This window comes from Manacus candei, unplaced genomic scaffold (genome assembly GCF_025592945.1).
Source record: "Manacus candei isolate 608988 ecotype Guabito, Panama unplaced genomic scaffold, ASM2559294v1 h1tg000028l, whole genome shotgun sequence".
NCBI lineage: Eukaryota > Metazoa > Chordata > Aves > Passeriformes > Pipridae > Manacus > Manacus candei.
The window spans coordinates 29,255,276-29,280,590 of NW_026138076.1; the positions used below are offsets into that span (position 1 = coordinate 29,255,276).

Genomic DNA, 25,315 nt, shown 5'->3' on the forward strand with positions numbered 1-25,315 from the left:
GGGTTACAGTGCCCTGTTATTGCAGATAAATGAAGGGCTTGCATTAAAAATGCATAGTTTAATCAAGAGAAAAACTACTAATCAGATAAAAATATGCAGACCCGGTATTGGGGTTTTAATATTAGTGTTATTAAATTCTGCTATAGTTTGTTACAGAAGCACCTAAATGTAAATTAATATAAAGAGAAACAGTTAACAAAATTACAGGCCCAGATCAAACATTGCTGCTCATTTGCAAGCATCCTGCTGACTTGCGATATTGGGGATGGCATAAAAGGATTAGTATAAAATACTACCTGTGCTGATCTAATGGTACTTTCCCACGTCAGAGCAGCTTGAAATGCACCCTGACACAGTTGCTGGCTCTAGTTGAATGGGAGCTGAGGACTGGTGCCAGCCTAAGTCTCTGCCTCTGCCCAACACAGAGCTGCCACCTCCACACGCCGTAACCTGAGCATGCCCAGAGGGCTGCCAGCTCCACCCAAAGAAGGCCCATGCTATAAGAAGGAACCCTGGACATAATCAGCCTCTAGAATTAATGCCTGCCCCAAGGAAATAGGGCTGAACATTCCTCTAATTTAACATATTAAAAAGCATTAAAAATATCCTCCATTTGTGCACACACAGATGATGTGACAGTCATTGCCTCTGCTCAGCGTCTCTTGGACTTGTGGCACCTGCTTTTACCCAGGGCGCTTCCACCAGTGGTGCTGAAGTGTGAGTTTACAAATTGCCCATTTTACATGAGGGTGAAACAGAAGGGCAGAGAGGTACTGTCACTTGCCAAGGGAAATAGCACCTTGGACTTTAAGCTAGGAGAATATCCCAAGCCGCTTTTCTCATTTGAACATTTCCGATGTGGCAAATCTCAGCAGAGAGATGTGCTTGTTTTGAAACTCCACCAAGGAACTGGGTGCTCACATTTCTGACTATGCATCTTTACTCTGCTCTAGTTACAGCAAGGAAGTCACCCTGTAACACCATTCTTCAGAAAACGAAAAATTATTATTATTATTAATGAAATATTATTAATATTAACTAATAATAAGAGTGCCTAGAGGCCCTGGTCCCTATGTTTCAAGGAGTGTAGAAACACCAGAAAAATTACACTTACGGTTTTTCCCCCTTGTCAATCAGAACATAAACACTGTAGAATACAGATTCTTTCTTTTTGTTTGCACAGCACCTTGTACCATAAGGTCGTAGTCTTTCAGGTACATCTGAATACAGACAAAGTGGCTCACCAATCCACTTCCATCATTTACCAGCCATCCTCGTTAACCAGGGAGGTCCCAGTTGACTAGAGGCTAGCAAATGAGATGCCCATCTACAAGAAGGGTGAGAAGGAGGATTTGGGGAACTACAGGCCTGTCAGCCTGACCTCAGTGCCAGGGAAGTTTAAAGAGATCATCTTGAATGCCATGACACAGCACATACAGGACAACCAGGGGATCTGGCTCAGCCAGTATGGGTTTATGAAAGGCAGGTCCTGTTTGACCAACCTGATCTCCTTCTGTGACAAGGTGACCTGCTTAGTGGATGAGGAAAAGGCTGTGGATGTTGTCTACCTGGACTTCAGTAAAGCCTTTGACACCATTTCCCATTGCATTCTTCTGGAGAAATTGGCTGCTCATGACTTGGACAGCTGCACTGTTGGCTGGGTCTAAGGTCATCGATGACCCCAGAGGTCTTTTCCAAACTTAACAATTCTATAATTCTGTTATAAAACAGGTACTGAGCATTTAACATTAACACTGATATCCACTGACACTGTATTTGATATCCACATATGAGAGAAAGAAAAGATGCACAGCAGGAAAGCAAAGGAAATTAAACAGCATGTGTGACCAGTAATACACAAAACTGCTCATTTTGCAAAAATAGCTGTAGACTTTTTTAGACTGAAAGCTGATGTGTCAATCTCACTTCCTACTTATTTTTCATTTTATGCTTTATACTGTATGAGTGTTTCTGACACTAGTCGCACCAGGGGATAAATAAAGCCAAGCTAGATTCCCTCTGCTTCCTTTTCTCCCCCATTTTTGCCAGCTGCTACCTCTCCCTGACCGTAGGTCCTGCATGAACATAATACCATAGTACGGCACACACACAGCCATCAGCAGCATCAGGTAACAGCCAGGAAGCTGCTGCTTCTCTCAATTCCCTGCTGTGTTACACCAGTGCTAATGAGGAGTAAATAATAATAATAAATCAGCTTTCTTCAGTTGACAGTAAGGTGTTCAATATTCACTGAAGCCACTGGCAACCCGGGTTTGGTTTCCAGAGGCCTCTGTCTAGCAAATGGTGCAATAGTGAAAACACCATTTATTTTGGAAGAGCCAGGTACCATATCCTGTGGTATAAACTTCAAAGCAGCCCATCCTGCCAGATTAGCAAATCCTTCGCACATGGTAGATGAATGAAGCTGGAGGGGACACACACCCTCACAGATTACAGCCTGTCTCATGCAGCACATGCCTGGGCTTGATGTCACCTCTCTAACAAAAGAAGTGGTGCAGCAGAGCCCTTCTGGTTTGCAGGGTGTATCAGGGGCTTGCAGATGCTGGTTGATCTTTGGGGGCTTGTGGATATGTCCTAGCTCAAAGGGTTGCATTAAACCATGACACCATGTGATTAGAGCTGGCTCAGGCAACCCTCTGAGCTGCAATCCCACCTTAGTTTTGCTTCCTACCATAGCAGCATATCCTTCAAAAGGAGAAGCCCAACCTCTTCTTACATCAGGTTTTCCACAACCCCCGGAGAAATTTCGCAGGTTCAGGAGCAGCAGCCAAAGCACAGTGCTATAGCCAGGCCCAGCAGTGCAGTGTCGGAGGGAGCTTCCACATATGTGTCACTCACATGACACGTCTGCCAGGCAGCAGAATCCTAGACAATCTTCCAAGCTAATGCACCAAGCAGTGCCTTCGTCTTGCTGTAAACCTTTCTGGCTTTAATCAACATGTTAGGCAGTGTTATTCTTCACTGTCTTGAAACAGAGAACATGGTCTAGTTCCCAGGTCAACAAACATTATCCTAGATGGTTTCTCTTGTTTGTGATACAGAGGTGGCACCATCATCCTCATGGTTAAGGACTTGTGCTGTTCTGGCCCTCCTAATATCTATGTAATAGAACAGTGCTATTACCCAGGATTGAGATATGACAGGAGGAGTCAGGAGGCAAAGGCACTCAGGCAGAACAATGTCAGAGTAGGGACAGGACGCTGCCCCTCAGCTGGAACAGGATGTCATTGGCTTGGTCACTGGTAAGCACAAAATTTAGGAGGCTCCCCAGTAAAATGCAGTAGCTAAAGACATATCATTTCCTGAAATTCTTAAAAGTCCAAAGCACTTGTATTACCCACTGTTTCCATCGCTTTTTGATATCTCCTTTATTCCATGGAGGCTGCTATATAGTTAACAGCTAGGAATTGGAAATGTGGAAGGAATACATACCAGCAAATCAAGAGGACAATTCTTTACCTTCTTGAAGGTTTTGGAAAAAAACACTGGAAGGAAGACAGCAATTGAATTTCACTTCATTAGAGGGAGAATCATTTCTAAAAGAAGAAATAATCATCAAGATGGAAATACAACAGTTCAGCAACAGGTCTGGAAGGGAAAAAAAAGACAGGGCTTTCTGCTGAAAACTGTGCAGCAGCCTTGTCCTGCACTTCATTGGCCTCTAGTGGAAAATAGAAGCTATGTCTTGTGATCACAAAACTTCATTTACAGAGTATGGGGGAAATATACCACTCCCCATATAGAGCTTGAATAACATACCTGATGAAGGAATGCAAGGCATGCAACAAGAAAGGACAACTATTCTGCATCAGTGACATACAGAGCCTTGGTTTTACTATTATTCAAAGAAGAAATAGAGTTAAATTGACCCTCTTAATTGTCAGCCATAAAAGAAATAATATTTCACCTGCAGAGGCACTAAGTTTGTTGACATTTGATCTAGAAGCTCAGCACCATTGTATATGTTCCACTAACCTTGCAGTACCTAGACTGCAGCAGTTTGGCTATAAGGAAGACTCTAAAACAAAGATTTCAGTTGTTACCTTTTGTAAACACAGGCTCTCAAAATAAAAACATACACCCATGTGGAGCAGGCACTGACTGCAATAGCAGTTCTGTCTAGGTATAAATTTAGTGATTCAAAACCCATGGCTCCAGTTTCCATGGATATAAACAGGATGACATTTCTCCTCAATTAATGAAAAATACAAATCATAATCAAAGGAAAGCACTATACAGGATTACAGGAACAAACCTCTGAAAAGGTAAGTCAAAGGAGGGCAGTAGGCTCAGCACAGAGATACTGGATAACAGAAAAGAGTAAGGCATCTGTTGGGCATAACAGAGCCCCCAAAACCAGATCCAGCTAAAAAGCAAACTCTGCTCACAGCAGAACTGTGTGCATCAGCAATGAGCAGGTACCTCCTAAGCAGAGCAGGGATGCAGGGTGCTGGCAGATGCTGGCCTCCTCCAGCCAAGTATAAATCTCTGTGCATTCCCTTCAACAACTGTTAAGTTTGGCTTGGTTTCCTCCCTCCTCCAACACCAGCCTTCCAGAGCCCAGTGTGACACAGCAAGGTTTGCTCCCCAGGAAACAGCATCCGTCACATCGGCCTGGAGATGGTGGAAGGCAGATGGCACCACCATCCTTGGAACAGGCCACTTGGCTGGCCTTCAGCAGAGGCAGCCAGCTCCAAGGATGTGCCTTCAATCCTCTGCAGAAGCTTGGCCCTTGGAAGCCATGGCACACAAGAAAAAGAGCAACAGGCATTCTTAAACCTGAGAAAAAACTTCTTCAAAACATATTTTCAGCATATTTTGACTGGGTTTTGTGTCCTTTTGTCCCTGCATTTATTTTAGCAGCTTCTGTGCTAGCCAAGGAGTGCAGGGGCATGACATTACAAGTTTCTTCAGAGGTTGAACCACCAACAAAAGTGCAAATAAATCCCATGCCAAAACAACACAGTATTCATTCATTCAGAGCAAGGCGATGTCAGCTACATAACAAATCTGAAAAAACCCACGCTTGAAAGCCAAGTGCAGTCTTCTGACTTACTTGTTTTGGTCAAATTGCCTGCATTCTCTTCAAGGAGAGAAGGGAAAAAACATCAATGTCCAAAAGCCACCACGTTAATACTTTTCTGAGTTCAGAAGCATTCACATGCCCCACCCAGTGTGTCTGTGAGCGGGAGGGAGAAATGTGACCAACAGCAAGGAAACTCTAAGCAGTAATTACCAGGCTACCCCCTGCTTGAGTTTCCTTGGCTCAGTGCTGTTCCAAGTCCCTTTTTTCCTGCAACATTTAGCAGAGTAACCTAAAGCAGCCTGATTTTAATGCCATAAATGTAAAATAATCAAGCACAGGAATTCAAGCTCATGATTCTCAGGGCTGGTTGAACTCTCACTTGTAAATCCTACAGATTAGTTAGATTTACTTCATTTGGAAAGAAAAAAAAAAATAAACAAAAAATATTACATACAATCAGCCTGAGCTGGAAATGGGCTTCTCTCTGCCTCTTGCACAGACTGGGATCTCAGAGCAGCAGAAAGCAGATATGATGGCAGCAGGACTGGTGCATGGCAGAGCTCCACCAGGCTGGGGCAGCGCCTGAAGCACAGCAAGGATACTATGGCACAGGAAAGCTTTCCCCAAAGAGGCAGCTGGGAGAGCTTTCTGCACCTCGTCCACTTTCATCTTATTTCCTCAGGCTGCAAACTATTTGGCACTGGTTTGATATATATTCTTTCAGTTAAGCATGTGTATGGATAATACTGAGTTCAAAACAGAAAAGCAGAAAAAAAAATTAAAAGTCATAGGATCCTTAACAGACAAGTTAAACCTGCTTATCTGCAGAGAAATGAAAGTCTTTTTCTAGTAACAGCTGAATCCCATGAGAAAGCAGTTGTGCACCAGCAGACCACATACTGGTGTGACCAAGTGGCTTCCTGCAGGAGAGGAACTGTTTAACTCGAGATACTGAAAATACACAGGGGACTCAAATAGTAAAACCAACACCGAGCTTCCAAAGACATGTAATAAATGCGACTTTTAATAATCTCTTCTGCCACCACTGGACAATGTGAAGTGTCCCTGCTCTCAAGTCTAGGGTACAAGCATTTGCCTTTGTGTTGAATGCATCTCAAGGCACAAATAAGCACATAAGCTCAGGACTGGCTTGGTAATCCCCAAGCAGCAATTCTCTGGTTTGTGGCACATGCCATGCCAGCAACTGGGCTACAGTAGCTATGGGATAACCTACCTCCTCCTGCCATGCAGTGGAGAAAGCCAGATGACTTAGACAATTTTTAAAACCAGTACTTTTTATTCTCCAAGATACAAAGATTTAAGTTGAATTTCTTTTACATGCAAGAAAAACTCAGCTTCAGCTTCTCTTGTGGCCCTTGTGAACTGTGCACTTTGCCAGTTTATCACTTCTTACAGCTCCTCAAACTTTTTAGACCTTCCAGTAACATGACAAGTTTCAAACAGTACAGCTATGTAACAGACAAAGCTCCTTGCTTCCGAAAAGTTAATACTGGGTCACTGTGCAGATTTTACTGGAACTGCCCTCCTTCTGTGAAGTTATGACTGAAACTAATTGGCATAGGAAGGGCAAATGTTCTGATTCTTCCAGGTTAAGGCAGGCAAAAGAAAAAGATGTATTAACAATCTTCCTGACTATCAAAATACAGCTCATGATCTATGTGATTATTTCTGTTTCTGTCCAATGCATTGGTTTGAGCCAATTAACAAGAAACTGTGACAAAGACTATTCCGGATGAAACACTGAAAAGAAGAAAAGCAGTAACCATTCCTGATTCCTCATGTCTGACCGCAAGAGACAAGAGAGCATGACCCTGTCTGAACAAGTCAGGGTGAGGAAAAAGAGACCCCAGATCCAGGTCCTGCTCAAGGGATCCTACAAAGCAACCTACGCAGCCGCTGACCAGAACAGAACAGTGCTCAAGGCACGTCAGGTTTGGGCTCTCTGGACGACAGCACCACCCTCCCCTTCCCATTTTGCACAGCTCAAGGACACAAGTAACACAGACACAAGGTGTGCACTTACCCAGCACGCAGAAGAGACCACAGGCAGCTGAGCTGCAGAGCCAGATTCTCTGCTGCTTCAAATAATGGTAAATACTTACTGGAATCGAGTTAGGGCTTCGAGAACCACAAGAACTGCAGGTGGAAATGTTGCCCTTCAGCAAAGCTATCACCAGCAAAATGCTAACCAGTGCTCCTTGGGCACGGCTGACAGGAATGAATGTTATAAACAGAGCTCTCAGAACCTTCCAGGAGCAGAAAACCCTGTCTTACTCCTTTTCTCTGCAATGTTTACATAACTTAATACACTATCATTCATAGTATAATATGCCGTTATTCACAGGAGGACTTTTCCTCAACCTTTCACCTCCAAGAACTCCTTTAATACTGATCCAGACTCCCAAGCTTTAAATGCTGGACAGCCCTACAACACTTACAACAAAAACAGGGATACTTGAGTTTAATTTGGATATTAGGGAATTCCTGGGGAGACCTACTTTTACTTCCCACTGTAAAGGTTTTTGAGAAAATGAGCTCATTGCTGTGGAATTAATAATAAATCTATGCAGATTGATATTCCCAGGAGAAAGAGGTAAAGGGAAAAATATTAAAAACTGATGCTCCTGGCAAATGAAAAACTAATGGACCGTATTTTCCTGAAGGGATGGGAGGTGCTTTTATTTTATTTCACTTTGATGACTATGTAAGACCTGTTCTCAGGGAGCACCATCTCCAGCTAAATGGAAACACCTTGAAAATTTCATAGAAAATGTGGAGGAGAGAGTAAGTCATCACATACCAAATATGAAGAGTACTGAATAATCACAGTGCTGTAGCAAAATGTGGCTCTGTTTAGATTTACTTGAAACCAAAAGAATTCTGCACGTACCAGAAGCTTCTGTATAAGTTTGGCAGGAACACCGGGGATTCAAACTGCAACCAAAGCCCCCATCAACTAGGAATATTGTTTTTTCACGTCTCATCTGCACTGGTATCAGAGGTTCAACAAGGTCAAGGGTTCCAGGGAGCCCACTTCGCTCTCTTCAACTACCAGAAAGGAGGCTGCAACCAAGTCGTGCTTGGTCTCTTCTCCCAAGTAACAAGTGACAGGACAAGAGCAAACAGGCTCAAGTTACACCAGGAGAGGTTTAGATTGGATATTAGGAAAAATTTCTTCACTGAAAGGGTGGTCAGACATTGGAACAGACTGGTCAGGAAAGTGGTGGAATTACCTTCCCTGGAGGTATCTAAAAGACGCGTAGATGTGGCACTTAGGGACATGTTTAGCGATGGATTTGGTAGTGCTGGGTTAATCGTTGGACTCGACGGTCTTAAAGGTCTTTTCCAATCTTAATGATTCTATGATTCTTTCTAATGGAAACTATTTTACTTTCCAATCCCTTTTGAAAGTTTAAACAACTCCAAAGAAACAGCTGAAGAATTTCAGTTGGTGGCATCTTTGAAGCCACTCAAGATAACTTACATTATCTATAAATATTTACAAGTCAAACTCATACAACTACCTGCATTTTCAAAACCACATGGAAAGCTAGAAAATCAATTCTAAAGTTATTTAAAATCAAAGAGATCAAAACTGATTTGCATTACTTAATATTTATTGATACAAAGGAAAAAATAATTTGCAACAAGCTATGTATTTACTATTTACACAGAAGAAAGATCTTTAAGATCAATGAAACAACCTGTCCCTAAAACTGGAGTGTCAGATGAAAACCTTCAGTGTTCTTTAGAATTCCTTTGCATTAGATGATCTTCAATTTGCAGGTAAAGTTATGGGGAAGAGGTATCCAACAATGTATTTCTTGCTTTCGGTCTAAATTATAAAAAGAACAGAAATTCGTTCAAATTAACACAGTTAAAAATAGGCCTATCTGTGCCATAATATTGGGGAATTACCAGACAGTAAAGTGGAACAACAGCAAATTGTACTCACAGCAGCAAGGACATCAGAGCATTCACCTACTCCGGTGCCAAATCAATAAAAATATTAGTATAATTTCAATTATGCTCAAAAGAGCACATTAGCCTAATTTAATTTAACTAACAGTGGTCTCTGACAAATGTGTTCATCTGTGCAAAATTTGAAGCTGTCAAAATCACACCTGGTTGTGGCACTGACACTTGCTCTGCATGTATTTTCTTATGCTATTTCTAATTCAAAAAGCTGTATTCTGTGAAGGACTTAGAGGCCTCAGTATTTAGCGTGCATGTGAGTTTCACGTTATTTTTATAGAAATCTTGTGTGTATTTTAATTCATTTAAACTCAGGTTTACACAAACGGTCCCCAGTCTCTGGTCCACAGTCCCAAAGGTCACGCAAAACTGCTTACAGTAGGGAAAATATCCCAGAATTAAAACTGTTGCTGAGAGAATAATGTCTGATGCAACTCACCACACCAAGTCACAGCTGAGGACTGCTACTCCACATGTAGAGTTATATGGGAAAAGCAGCCACTTGATAGCCTGGACTGCACAAGATGCCAAATTTCAAGCTGGTTTAAAGCCCGCACAGAATGAAGACTGCTGTTAAGAATTTTAAGTGGAAATAACACTATCAAAATACATTTTTGTAAAATGTTATGTGCAGAAGATTGTTAGCTAATTCGCCCAAACTGAGCAGTGGACTTCTCATCAAACCCAGGTATGTGTCTGCCTTAGAGGGACTCCTCAGGGCAAAGACCAGAAAGGGGAAGTCAAAGCTGACAGCTGCAGTACAACTCAGCATGCACCTTTTGTCCTTTACTGTGGAGAAATGGATAGCAGTGGCCATTCACCAGCAGCCAAGCGCTCTGGCACACCCCACACACCCCACACGGATGGCCTGCTGTGCAACATGGAAAAGGCTGCTTTCCAGTTGAGGTGTAAAGCATCAGGGTCTTCCCAACACAAGCATGAACTATACTTCTAGAAGAGCAGCTTCCACAGCATGGGAGTCTCCGACTTCACAGGATGGCTGAGACTGGAGAGAAGCTCTGGAAGGCATTTGGTCCAACACTTTGCTCACCAGGACCACCTGTATCCAGTTGCACTGGATACAGGTAAGCTCTTTCGCCACATACGAGCTTCTGTCTCCTGATCTCTTCTGTACCTCCTGACCTCTCCACAGCTACCACAACAATGAGGATGCCAAGTGTGTACACAAATACTCTAACATGCTTTAGAAATACACACTCCCACCCGTGGCACTGGGTAAGACAGAACAGAGATAAAAGGTTCTGAACTATGTAGACAGAGCAGTTCCACATTGAAGGATATATCAAATGAGCTTGGCAGGTCTCAACTCCATCTCCAAGAGAACTGTATGAAGCTGATCCTGAGGGGCCACCCAAGCTTTACAGCAGAAACATCAAAGCCCAGGAAGATTACTTTGTCCTGGCATTTACCAGAATAGTCAAACAGCAACAGGGTGTGAGAGGGCACTTACAACCACACCCACATCTGCAGCAGTGGGCATGTGCTGCCATGCTAGACCTCTGTGCCAAAACCAGCTGGTGCCAAACTGCATTCCCACTGGCAAGAGGAATGAAGATGTAAGAGCAGGTGAATGCCTGGACTAGCCTGCCAATACAAAATCAGGGTATGGCATGGTGCCTAAGTGATGGCAGAGCCATGGCAAGATTGTGCCAAGGCAAAGGAAGTCACCAGCATGCTGAATTAGTGCTACAAGAGGAGCAAGAAGCACAGTGTTACGAGGCTCTGGGATAAGTCTGGCCATGGGGAGCAGTGCTGGGATGGATTCTTTCAGCACTACAGAGTCAGCCTCAACAGATGGATGAGGTTCAAGGGCAACCACGCAGGCCTGAAGCAGTCTCAGTTCTGTTTCTGCAGCCAGGAAAACAGCAGATGATGACAACAGCAAACACCTTGCCAGTGACATCCTAAAATGACCTTGGGATTAAAACTACACAAAAGCCTTACAAAGAATGGAGGCCAAAGAAAGCTTTGCATCACTTCTCTGAGAGTGAAATTGGGAGCTTTGCCAGGGCCTGTACAAAACTTGTAGGAGAGGCAGCAAAGGAACCTTCAGGTACAAGAACACCTCTGAAATAATTCAAATACCTGGAACTGAGTTAAAAAATTTATTCAATCCCTGCAAGCAGTAAAAAGACAAAAAAGAAACCTTTGGTAAGGGAAATGCATCCAAATAGGGCAAGAAATTAGTTTAGGTAGCAAGACAAAAAATGAAGGAGCAGATTGAAACTTGATACAGCAGCTGAGCTGAAACAGTGGCAGGTGAATGCCTCATTCCACAGCCTGTTCCAAGGAAAAGGAAGAAGAAAAAAGGAGACAAAAATACACCTTGGGCAGATACTTCAAGTACACAACTGCCAACTTTTATAGAAGGATACAGTGCATCACAGTGGCAGCACGTAAACATGGAATTTCATGAAGAAAAGGAAATTACTATCAACATTTTCATTAATATTTGAGGATACAACCCTTCATTGTAATTTCTGAAATAATTCAAGTTCCAGATAAGTGCCCCCAAAAAAAAGGGTGGACATTTAAGCAAATTTTTAGCCCATGCTAAGTCAAATTAATTAAGAGAGGTGTTGTACTACATTAGCATCACAGTTCAATGGAAATGATCAAGGAGGGACACAGGAGGTCTGGGGCATGCACCTCATTTGCAGCCCTCAGCATCTCACCACTGATTAGCTTTGCAAGCTTAAGCAGTCCTTCAGAAGAGAATCTAAATTATTTTCAGTAACAACTGTTCTCCTGTTACAGGTCCCTCCTCCTTTTTTCCATCAAAAACTACAAGTATGTCATGCAGCACTGGGTGCAGGATCGTGGTGGGTTGACCCTGGCTGGATGCCAGGTGCCCACCAAAGCTGCTCAGACGGATGGGGGGGGAGAAAACATAACAAAAGGCTCCTGGGTTGAGATGAGGACAGGGAGAGATCACTCACTCAATTACGGTCACAGAATACAGGGGAATCTCAAGCTCCAGCGCCGGGAGCACCTCCTCCCTCTCCTTCTGCACTGACCTGGGTGTCTGCAGGGCTGTTTCTTCTCTGCTTTTTTTCCTTCTTAAATGATATCACAGAGGCACTACCACCCTCTCTGACTGCCTTGGCCTTGGCCAGTGGCAGGTCCACACTGGGGACAGTTGGCATTGTCTCTGTCGGACATGAGGGAAGCTTCTGGCAGCTTCTCACAGAAGTCCCCCCAGTAGCACCCCCCCTGCCTCCAAACTACCTGACCATGCAAAATCAATACAAGGGACGTAAGCAACAGAACCATTTCATGACAAAGTAATGATTTCTGTGAACTTCAGTGGAGTGAGCAAACAAACAAAATGAAGGTATTCTAAATTCTGATAGTTAATGTAATTTTTTTGAAAATTATGTTTGAAAAGTTAACCAAGATGTTAACATGGACTCAGTATGCCACAAAATGAAAAGACAAATAAAGAAAACATTTGAAGTAAGTTTATCTTTAAAACACAGCGGGGGTTTTTCACTACCTAAAATACTGTTCAAGTATGGGAGCTGTGTTCTAATTTGTTCCTGCAGCGACCTCTCTACTTTACCTCTGAATTACTTTAAGAGTGCACAGTAAAGCTCAGTTGCTCATCAGGTAAATGTCTGCTTCTACTAATAAGAAAAATCAGCCATAATAAAAGGCAGACAGCATTTGCTGGATGCAAAAATTTCTCTGCAATTATCACTTAATTGTCCTTCATGGGCCAGTACTGGGAGTCTCATACTTTCCCCTTAAGGTTGTTCCCTTCTTCAGCACTTTTCTTAACTGTCTACTTAATTAGTCTTCCTTCCTGGGCTTAATTGTAAATTTGTTTTGATTAATTAGCCTCTGAGCTGACTTGGCACTAACTGAAATATAGGAGAACTACTCAGTTTCTTCAGTGTATAGGCTACTGTATCCTAGGGGAGCTCCCTCTTCATCAGCAATAAAATTCCAAGTTCAGACTGTGTTTGAAAAAAACTTTTTCATAATTAGTTTTCATTTCTTGGAATTACTCCCACTGTACTATGACACAAAAATGTTGCTAATGTAAAGAAAGGATAAACTTCAGTAAGTTCAGGCCTCTTTTTCAGTGGATTATACATCATGTTCATTAGCTGAATGCTGTCATTTTAGAGAAGATGACATAATGATTTTAAACCACACGAATCGTATCACTATTAGAATCCCAAACTGAGAGCGTAGGTTACCAGTACAGACAGCTGTGTCCTCATGGCACCAACACCAGAAACCCTTACCCATACCCATCTCTTTCTGAAGTTTTTGAGTTTCATTGAAAACCCTTTCCATAACCTAGTCTGCAAGACCTTTGCACACTAATACAGCTCTTCATTATGTTTACACCTCTGATATCACTCCTTTCCTCTCCCTCTTTATGGCATGTTGATTCCAGTAGATACCCACACAGCGTTATCATGCATCTGCCATCTTGATCAATTCTCATTTCAGTTACTGTTACTGAAAACTCAGGAAAAGGCAACTTTAAACACCAGGACAATGAAAAAATTTAATAAGATAAATGAAATAACGTGTGTTAACAGCTAGCAAACTTCCTGAATACTAGTCAAGAGTACTGGAATTCTTCAGTTTTCAAATTTAAAAGTCCTTAGCTATCAAGGTGCAAAGAGAAGTTAAAAGTCTTATTCTGGACATTAATATTTTTTCCTGTGAATACTTTCAGATTTGTATCTCAACTGAACAGTCAGACTGACAAAGTAAACACTTTGCTTCTTCCAGCTCCTTGTTTCAATCATTGTTCCTCTTGTGCTCCGTACAAGAGACGACCGCAGAAGAAGTGCAAAGTACATGTGGTTTTACAACCTTTGTGTGCACCTTGGGCACAGTTTAACTGAAGCAGATCAGAACAGGAGCTTTGTGGGTGGGCTTAGGACACAGGGCAGGTCTGGAGGTACATCTTTTAATGTATTCCTTCCCTAAGAATCTGCAGCTGACTGTTTTGACTGATGATCAACCACTTTCATTGTAGAATTGACCCATAGGAATCACTTTGGTTATCAAATCCTAAATGAAGCTGGTCCATGCAATCTGAGAAAAGTTTGGCTTTGAGATCTCTTCTGACTGCATTTGTGAACATCCATGAAGTGACACGATATTATGTAAAGGAAATGTACCAGCTTGGAAAGATTAAGATATTCAATTACAACAGCTGTCAATACCATTAAAGAGGCATGGGCCATGCTTTTCAGTTAGATGTATTATCTGCAATCAATCACCACTTAAAGTAAATCCTGTATTACAAAAGACATCATGCAGAGTCTATACATCAGTAAAAATGTAAGAAATATTCCTTTGTGCTGAAATGCCTTTTCAGTTGTTATGAAATGAGGAAATAGCTCTTTAGGTTTATTGTATTCTCCAAATGTTAATTTAAATTTAGCTGTGCACTTGAAAAACAGAAGAAGCTGTATATGTGCCTCAACAGTTTGTTTTATTGGTCCTGTTTATTTTTTTCTGTAATTACTCAGCTCACAATCTCCTATTTTATGTTTACAGAGTTGTACAAATATGGATGTGCATACATATCTGACAGTTCTGCAATCATTCTTCTGCTGCTTTAAGATGCAAAAGGTTTGTTTAGTAAAACAGGAACAGCTTTCTAACCAAACGGAACTACAAAAAGATAGATTTGCAAAAGAACCTACTAACCTGTAATTTTTTCAAAGGGAGCCAAAGCCTTCAAAACTCTGATGTTTTATTGTGGTGGGACTTCTCAGTTAAGCACCTTAAAACAAGTCTCTGGATGTTACCACAGTACCTACTACAGAACACATGTACCTACTAACATGAAGCTGAAATATGTGACTTGGCTTTTGTTTCCAGCTCTCTCAGTTACTGTTGACAGAAAGCAATGAATTAATATACTAAAACAGGGATATCCTCCAGGATATCACTATGCATCCTCCAGGAACAGTATGTATATCTCACAGTCAGTGGAAAAGGCCATGTCTCTTACACAACAATGCTCCCAACTTCATTCCACCGCAGGTAACACTGGCTAACCAATCTCAGCCTAGCTCAACAAAAACCTGGCTAAACCACAGTAGCCAGTGGAAGTGAGATTACTCAGCAGAGTAGAAAATATGCTTGTAAAAAGAATCACACATAAGCAGGAAGAAGAATGCGAACTACTCACATTTTGGAAAAGGCTTTTTTATTTGCAATATCCAATTTGGCCTGATGTACACGAAAATGGAGCCAAACCAAGACCAGGCAGAGTTGAAACATCAGCTGCTGCTTCTGACTAGCAACTGATTACTGAGTGACACGCTGCAGAGCTCAGCAGCCATAGAAGTCCTGGAACTCTGAAGATCCTCTTGCACCTCCCCACACTATATTCAGGCTAATGATACAGAAGCAAATTTCATACAAGTGTCCAGTTGAAGAAAAAAAATTAAAATGTAATCCAGGGCAACAGCAAACAACCTAGCTCAACTCAAGAACTCCTGCAGTGCATTAATGATTTAAAAAACAATTTTGAGAAAGTGGCTGCAAGTAGTACAACATCCATGCTAACAGAATGAACCTAGCAACATTTAGTACCAAGTCCTACTGTTAATGGCAACTGATTTACACCTCCTTGCAACAGAATTCAACTCAATTTATCTCCACCTGTAACACACTTCTTCCTCCCTTTCATGTTCCAGACCTCGATGGAACACAGAGGCCAGCAAAGGACAAACAACTGTGCTTGAAGCCCCATCTACTGACAAACAGTAGAAGTGTTGCTAAGCTACAGCGATATTCCAGCGAACATCCCTTGGCACAACTGGTATTGCTTCTTAAAAAAGAAGTAAAACACAAACATTTTGAGATGTGATCCAACTACAAAATGTTCTCTTCGAATCACACAGGACATCTCTCCCAAGAAACCAACTAGCCAGAAAGCAACAAATCCATACAGACTAAAAAGCGATATACTTTACCAAATCCACCCTATTCTGTCGACACTCCTAGACTTAGAATTAGGAAAACACAAACAGGCACGCTGACCTCAAACCTGCATTTGAACACCCGCACTTTCCAGCTTGTGTCAGGAAAAGGTCTGCACGTTACTTCTGCCTAAGGAAGCATCCTGAAGGACATATTTCTCACCACTTACTCTTGACCCAAAAGAAAATCGACTCAAAACCTTGTTGCAGAGTGCCTGTACAGTGCAGTGGGGGAAGACACATCACTGCCTGATATGAGAAGGGTAACGTATCACTTCTCATTTGAGTCCACGAAATGAAAACACATCACTGGCAAGCAACAGTCTGTTGAGTTCTGCCACAACATCATCCATGCTTTCCTTTAGGGTCATGAGCTCCCTAGTCCATACACGTTCACTAACCCTTAACAAAGTATCCATCCTTCCGCTACTCAATCTGCAGACAGGTAACACTGAAGAAAACTCACAGAGTATTTTCATTCTAAATTCCCTGGCCTTTAACACAACTGCAAAGTTTTCTTGTTCTGACTTTCAACTGGAACCGATGAGCTGCTGGGATCAGAGACCATCACATCCATGGCCTGACTACGGGGACACATGCTTGGGTTAGAAGCAGAGACCTGATTTTAATGCTGGCCCTCTACTCATTTTCCAAGCGGCAAAGTTCCAGACCTCTGCAGGCCTGAGGAGTTGAAAGATTAAAAACTAAATATTTTAGTGGGTGGGATTCCTTAAAGCAGTGGAGACAGCATATATGCCCGTCTGGTAATTGGTATGGCTCCAACACAGAAAGGACAGTATTTGAATCTTTCTGATCTCAAAGAGACCATTTCAAGTGCAAAATTCAGAAAAGCTGTCAACATCAAACTCATATTTAGTAACTAAATGACTTTTTTTTTATTTTAATTCAAACTGCTTACAAAAGTTGAAGCTGAGAAAAAAGTTCCTTCTGTGTAGTCTGAACTCTGATACAAATAGTTCATATCAAGACAGAGGCAGAACTAAATGGCAAAAGGCATGTTCCTATTTCATTTTCCAGTTACATGTGACCCAACCATGAATGCAAAGATGTCACATAACCCCTACCAAGTATTTCCACTGTCAGTATGCACTAGCTACAGGAACTACTACTTGAAAGAGAATGACAACAAGTATTATCTCAGACTCCCCAGTCTAAAGGATCTTTCACAGAAGCATGGCAGTCTTGGTGTCCAAGCCCTTTCACAGACACACAAAGTTAGCTGGCAGCTGAAAGCCAATTCATTTGTCCTACTTATTGTATACTCTAGATTTAGCATAAAGATCATGGCCAAAATCATTTATGAGGTCAATACTCAATCCTCAAATCCTTAAAAGTTCTCTATTCCAATTCAATTTTCCTTATCTCCTTCTCTTTGAGGACAGCAGTGACCAGAGAGAGAAAGCACCCCATCAGAATAGCTGTAGTTTATCTTCAGTCAGAAGAACCTTGAAGAGCTTGGGAGACAAATGCTATGTATACCATCTGCTGTCTAGACTTGGCTTCTGGAGTATACAGTATAATTACAGCTTTCCCAAAGGTCCTTATTACTACCCCGAACACAGCAAGGAAATCAAAAGGAGCTATTAAAGTAATACATTTGGCAATGACCTATCACTGTTACACAAAATAAAGCTATCAACAATGTTCAGAGCTAATCAGGCCACAGCTTCCACACAAAAGACACAACTGATAAGTTCCTACTTAAAAGCTCCTGCTTTACTATTGGAACTGGAGGCACTAATCATACAGCTGCCAGACAAGGAACAAATGCCTGTCATTAGCATATTTAGAAGGCGGCTGGACCCCAGCACACAAACATTTCAGCAGCCCATCTCCCAGACAACAATTACTGGAATGCAAACAGCAGGTTCATCATTTAAATAGAGATTATTCTAAGCAGTTTGTACCAGGCAGTTGTTAAGACTATCTATCAGATGTTAGCTGAAGATGTCAACATTTTTTCAAGCTAAGCATCTTTAGGGAGATTAAGCATATTGATACAATTTGGAACAATAAATATACCCACATATTTTATACTTGTATCTTTCTGTCACTGGATGGCACAAGAACAGTAATTGATGCAAAGTGAGGCCCTTCAGTATCTCATTTTAGTTTGAAAGCAAACTACTGAGGTTCTTTTGGTTTTGTTCCCAACTCTTATGTTGACTTCACCTGCTCTGTTTTAATCTGTAATGTTAAGGTGGGCACACTCAAACATTTTTTGTATGTAAAAAGAACTCCACAACATACAAAAGCTTGACAAGTGTTTCAGCAAACTTCTCTGCAGAAGGTTCTTCACCTGACTTTGAGTTGCGTGAAGAGAAGAATACTTTCTTCGTTCAGAAGATTACGTATGTTATATCCATTTCCTACAAATAAAAAGAGTAAGTTTTCTTTAGGAGCCACTAGCAATTTTTCAAGTTCTGTCCTATCTTCAGCCAAGTGCATTTTTATTTCATATATTTTAGCAGAAGAAAAATTAGCTTCTAATCTAGGATGCCACTCTTACAGACAGGTCATTGCATTTCAAAAAGATGACAAGGAATACAGCTAGTGTCACCTATTTTAACCTGTGGTAAGGATAAAGTGCATCTTTGCTTAGAAAATTTTTACTGAAAAGAATGTAACAGGCCTGAGCTCTCAGCTCTCAAAACCCACAATAAAACTTTAAGGTGACTGAGTTTAATTTATTCCTATAGAAATGATCAATAAAATCTGCATAATAAACTATCAATAAAATGAAAACTTACCTGCAGATTTCACTTGAGATTTGCTCATTAACATGACCACAAAATAGAATCATCTAATAGGCTTTGTGAATGAGCAACATCCTAACATTCATAAAGAGCCACACAATGACTTACAGAGATCACCTGCCACAAACACTGCACTGCCCATCCAGCCATACTAAGACCAGCCAGGAAGAAGCAGGGAGGATTGGGAGATGAACTATATATCCTTATGGTCCTATGAAACTTCCAGCATTTTATATAATCCAATATCCCAAAAAGCAAAAAAATGCCTCTGCAGACGCCCTAAACTTTTAAGAATAAACACCAAAAAAAAAAAAGCTTTAAAGCATCAAGCATTAGTTGAACAATGATTGCTCAACCAGGACATTGTGCTGAAAAGTTAACAGAGAAAAAGGGCTAACTTGTCATTTTCTAAAACAGCCTCTTCAGAAGAAAGCTATACAAAAGCTTTCTACAGCTTCCTGAACAGCTCGCTTTACAAGTACTACAAAATCTTCTGATTAGTATCTTAAACCACTGATGAACAGCTTCCCATATGGAATTCATGTTACTTTTACATTAGAAGGACAAAAATCAGGTCTTTAAATGCTCAACAACTCATACAAAGTTACGACCCATTCAACAAGACATTCTGCACCTTCCATATATCAAACACAAAGCACAAAATATGGAGAACTGACCCAAATGGATTTTCATAATTTTACATAGAAGAAAACAGCAAGCAGATGATGACCAAAACAATTATATTAGCTACCACTATATTAAGCTGTCTGTGATACCACTATATTAAGCTGTCTGTGATGTTTCCCCAACATTATAGCTAGTGACAGAACCAGAATACCAAGAGAAATTTACTCTTAGAACTTGGTAGTGTCTTCAAAACTCTGAGGCCAACTCACACGAGCAAGCAGTATGTGAGTCACTGCATTCAACAATTAGACTATCAACCCATGTCCAGTGTTGTGTCACATTCCATCTCCATAACCCTATACCTTCCCACTCTCTATTCCATCTCTCTTTCAGTCATTAAGTTTGGTTTTGATTCCTAGCACGCTAATTCAGTCTCAACCACCTCCAACAAATTGGTTTTAGACACATGTACTCACCTGGAGGAACATAGAAGGAGTCTCCTGTAGTCAGATAATATGATGTCTTATGTAATGTAACAATAATTTTGCCGCGGATAATATGGAAAGCCTTAATGAAAGCCAAAGGATTCTAAGATTAGCAATACTTCCTTTGCAAACATTTAAGAAAGTTATCCCAGAAAACATTTGCACACATGTTGTAACAAAGATAAAAAACAAAATAAGCTGGCAGAACTGCAATCCCTTTTTTCCCCCCCACACTGCTGAAAAATAAGATGCACAACTCAAAAGGGGGATGGGGTCATCTTATTTATTTGATACTTCTGTCTTGCCTGCAACATCTAGACAGTAAGTGCACATAGACATAAAGATTTAGTATGACACAGAGGGCAATGTGCATGCAAAGTACCTCTGGCAAATGATTCATTAACGTTTATGCGCATTAAGGGAGGAAAAACCCCTGAAAAACCCGTCAGCTTCATATGTTACTTCCAACCACACTAAGATCTCCTGTTTACACAGTCAGTTTTATAAAAATAAGAAAAAAGCACACTTACTATTGTATCCATGTGGACAAACTGGTGTCCCTTTTCCTTAAGTGGTTTCAAAATCAATTTACCAGTTGCAAAAACAGATGTATTCAGATTTTTGTATATTTCTACCGCTTCGTCTTTGAAGGAGCAAGCGTGACTGCTTTCAGTGTTAACACATTCTACAAAAAAGTCCAGGAGATTAGCATTAATGCTATCATATAATTAGTCTTGTTATTTGCTCAATGCATTACATATTGTTTCAGTGCAACACCTTCAAAAGCTATATTCAATATTTAGCTGAAAAATCAAGACACTTTTTGTTTTCCTCAGAACTTTCTCCAGAAGAGCAATGAATATTTCAATAGTTTACCTTTTTATGCCCAATGTGGCATAAACAATTTTTTTTCTTATCAGTCTAAACACAGCTTATATAATTCACAAAGTCCCTTGGTCACATCATTCAGCTCACCTAGAACTACCTCCTCATTTGTTTCTGGGTCCAGTACAATGGTTGGCTTAGAAGTATCAGCTAGGTTGTGATCCAAACTTGCAGGTATCTCTCTTCTATCTGAGGAAACAAAGAAACCAAAACAAAATCAGAGAAATTATCACTATGCATTTTAAAAACTTATCTAACTACAACTTTTCCACAATTCTAATGTCACATGTTAAGTACTTAAACTTGTTTTAATAAGTGAACTAAAAAGACTGAATACACTTCATTTAAATAAAAGGAAACCATCCGTAACAATTCCTTGAAAATGTAATTTTCATTGAAATCATTTCTGTGTGTAATAGATGAAGGCTCTCTAAATCCTAAGAAATTTCCCAGGGGAATGCCAACTATTTATCCTGTGCTATTAACAACAGTATTTATTCAGAAGTATCTGTATTTTCAGAGAAGTGCTTTTCTAGCAACAGATGCTGAGAGGATATAAAATATAGGATGAAGACTAAGTTTTTTTGCTTTTACCTATTGCTGACAAAGGAGATTTAAGAGATAAAGCATTCTAAAGACTAAGTGCATGTCCAATTATCCTTTTCTCAAGAAATACCATTACAGGAATCTCACTGTATGTTGTAAATCTGAGAACTATTTCTATAATAAAAAGGATTTTTCCAGAGTAGGAAATATCCTAAGAATCAATGACAGATTGATAGATCAATCAGAAAATAGATGCTAGAAAATGTTCACAACAGAATATCCCAAAGCTCTCTTGAAGAATTCTCATAAGCAGACAATTTTAGCTCTACAGTGCACAGGAAATTTCTTTAAATGCAACCAGAAGCAGCATGTTAAAGGCAAGCTGTTGCACTTTGTAGGCACTCATGGCTGCTTAAATACCCTTACACCAAGACAGTCAGAAGTAGGAAGAAAGCTGCTGTGTTTGAACAGCTCTGTTCCAACATAACCATCTCTGTAAGCAGCATCAGGTGTAACTCTACAGCTATAACAACAGAATTTTTATTGTATCAATAAGATTTGAGAATTCGTGCTAGAAATTTTACTCAGCTGACAGTCCCTACATGCATCACTAAAACTGAAGGATGTGAGCAAAGGATCTCTGAGGATGGATGTGTGTTAGAGAGGAAATCGATCACTTCTGGAAGACAGTTCAAATGCACCCAAAGCAACCAATAGCTCTTGTAAGATACGACATAAACAGTCACTACCAGCTCAGGTTCACATGCGCTGCAAATTATTTATATTACAACGTAAACTGTACTTGATTGATCTAGACCAGGATTCTGTCTCCCATCAGTGGCCAAAAGCAGGTACTCCTTCCATCCCCAAAAATGCCATAACAGAGGCACTTCCATGGAATACTTCCCACCTCTAAACTGGAGCTCATACATATTTAGACAGTTAAGTCTCCTATTAATGTATCTAGATCTCGTCTTGAATCTACACAAATATTTTTGTCCACAATATTATGGGGCAGGAAGCACACAGTGAGAATGGTCACCTTATTCTGCTAAAGAACTCAGCTCTCCATATCTTCCTGCCATACTTTCTAGTTCTCGTGTTTAAAAACAAACATATAAAAAAAAAGCCAATAAAACAATTTATTCCTATTTCCCTTCTCCACACCACTTGTGATTTTATAGGTCTTTCTCAGGCCGCCACAGAACTCCCCTGAGGGCTGAGGAGTCTTCACCACGTAGTTGCTTCTGCACAGAAGTCCTTTCATGTTTTTGATGAGCTTTCCCTGAACCTTCTCTAGTCCTACCACTTTCTTCTTGAGTTAAGGGATAAAATTCACATGAAACACTCTAGAAAATCAGATATTTTTACCAACAGTGACCATTTTCTTCCTCATTTCTCTGATTATTATTTCAGCCCTGATTTAGTTTAGAACTGTGTTAGGACCATATGGCATTATCCATTCTTGTTAGTATTTGTTTTATTAGTTCTGTAACTTCACAGAGAAATGTTTCAGTTTCAAACAACAGTTCTAGACAGTCCCCACAAAGAAAGGCTCTTGAAACATCTTCCAGATTGCACAGTAAAAACAATTTGGCATTTGAATTTTGACTCGCTTTTCTGAACACTATCTAAATATTTATTATCTTCTGGTCACAGAGGTTCTAGCTAAGCTTCCTCTTCCTGTTTGTTTAAACACAGATTTATTGCCCACTTTGAACCATTTTATGCACTATTCTTAAAGCTCCCTCTTCACCTACCATGTTGTGGTTTTGTATGTAACCTACAAAAGCTTGAGACTCTACTAACACCATATACTGCTTTTTTAGATGTGATATTACAGGTATCAGTAAAACGACCACAAGTTTTTATACCTTAACTGTGCACATTAGCATCATGACCTGAACACAAACAGAAGTACAGTTTATTTTTTTTCTACCCCTGCTTTAAAGGCACAACAACACTTCTGGGTATGTTCTGTATTTCTTCCTTTCTTCTGAAAAGTTAACATTTTTACAACAAGAATATACAGCATTGCTACAGATAAAGTAAGAACAGGTTTTTCCACATCACATTAATAGATTTTGTTATAAAATTATTTTCATCCACAGAGAGAATCAAGTGTTACAGGAGGAATATCTTACAGCAATAGAGTATTTGATTACAGATAACTTTGTTTTTAAGTATCAAAAGGGAAAAAGTCTGTGTTCATACTTGTTTTGTTGGCCTTCTGCTTGTGACGATCCTTCCTCTGTCTATTCTTACTGCGAGATTGTGTTTCTGGATGCACTAATCCACTAATCACAAGCCCTCCTGAAACAAAAGGAAATTAAACAAAGCTTGCTAACTCACAGTAACCTTAAAAACTTACACAACCAACAAGCATTTTAACCAAGAATATACTTCCTTGATGCTGAAATTTTCAGACAGCTTTAGAAAGCCAGAACAAACCAAAAAGTTTTTCATTATTAAGTATTTTGGAGTGCAAGGCAACTTGAGAGATTTTGAAAATAATATTTATCAAATTTCAGTCACAGAGCATTTCAGAAAGCCACGATATGAAAGCAATTTTTTAAGAAAAAATATCCGTTTTAGGAACACAAAGAAATACTATTCTCAAGCAAATTAATTAATTAAGAAAGGACAAAATATTAGGCTGCATTGGTCAGAAAAAATCCAAGAGAACAAGATATATTTGTTCACTTAGGGAATTTAACACTGAGACTGGATAAAATATTAGAGTATCTGCTCTGGAAAACAATCCTCACAACAAAGAGAAATGCTCCAATGAATGATCCAGCAGATTGTCTCTTTTTCCAGTATCATACACAATCTCTGATGTAATAAACCTATTAGTATAGAGAAACTGTTCTGTTCTTCTCTAAACAGTGAAGGCAAAGTAACTTAACATACTCTCCTGATGCTATTTTCAGCTGACAAGGGAATATCAGGAATGAAAAGGACTACATGGAAAGGTGACTAAATAGCTAGTGACCATAAATAATCTCTAAAAAAAAAAAAAATTACCCAAAAGTAAGCCTCTCAAAGTCCTCATGGCACAAGATCAACCCACAGATTTTTCTTTACTGCCCCATCAGAAGGAAGCAAATAGGTATTTTGGAACTAATACCTGAAGAGTTCATAGTATAGTCTATGCGCTCGCCTCTCCAATATTCCAGAGGTCTCAGCCGTATCCTTTTCGTTCGACGAACGTTAGGTGTGTTGGAAGGCATTACTAATTTGAAGGACGACATAATTCATATGAAACATGAAAGGAAAATTCAGAGATGGAAAATATTAAGTATCCTTTCCTGTTTTGCTGTATCACAAGGGGGGGTCAGCACTTCCCAGCTGATATTTATATCACATTGCTATCGTGACAGGAAAATGGGATCCAAATATTGACAAAAGCCCTCTTTTGCATACATCACTATTTCACTCTCCTTTTTCTTAAACAATCACCACACTGACTTTATATTATACTTAGTTCTATGTATCTTAGTGAATCACTGAGACATGGACCTTAGGAGCTCAAGCACAAGGACAGAAAACACGCTACAACTGTGAAGACAAAGCTCTCAACAAAGACTAAGGACCCAGCCTAAATCTGAGGGATTTCATTAGCAACAGTGAAAAGGCACTGCCTTAGTTATGGCAAGGGGAGAATAAGAGACTGCATACGCAGCTCCTCCTCTTTCAGATTCACAAGTCCCATTTCTAAGGTCCAGAAGAATGGCACTTCTGCCAACAGAAACTCCACGTACTTCCAAGATTTCTCAGATATTTATCTTCAAATGTACTTATTACATAGTCTCAACTTTCAAGTTGTCTAAGCTGCCATATATGAATACAGTAAGATACATTTTAGTATTTGTAAGGAAGAATAAAAGCCCTTTAAGAGCAAATTAGTCAAGATATTTAAATGTTAAAAATGGTAAATATAAAAAACTTGATGAAATAGTTTTT

The 25,315-nt window shown here is 40.2% G+C and overlaps 1 protein-coding gene across 5 annotated transcripts in view; it reads right to left on the minus strand.

The window, feature by feature from the left end:
- Positions 1 to 8,696: 8,696 nt before the first annotated feature.
- CENPC (centromere protein C) overlaps positions 8,697 to 25,315 on the minus strand; it is a 28,248-nt gene continuing 11,629 nt past the window's right edge. For 3 of the 5 annotated variants that reach the window (XM_051789562.1, XM_051789566.1, XM_051789567.1), the window contains 6 exons: positions 24,480 to 24,584; positions 23,564 to 23,662; positions 20,894 to 20,992; positions 20,449 to 20,603; positions 19,910 to 20,000; positions 12,109 to 18,419 (listed from right to left, as the gene is read on the minus strand). In XM_051789562.1, coding sequence (XP_051645522.1) covers positions 18,346 to 18,419; positions 19,910 to 20,000; positions 20,449 to 20,603; positions 20,894 to 20,992; positions 23,564 to 23,662; positions 24,480 to 24,584 — 623 coding nt within the window. In that variant the 3' untranslated portion in view covers positions 12,109 to 18,345. Of the gene's footprint in view, positions 8,904 to 12,108; positions 18,420 to 19,909; positions 20,001 to 20,448; positions 20,604 to 20,893; positions 20,993 to 23,563; positions 23,663 to 24,479; positions 24,585 to 25,315 lie in introns of those variants that run through there. The other 2 variants (XM_051789563.1, XM_051789565.1) reach the window with 2 other exon arrangements.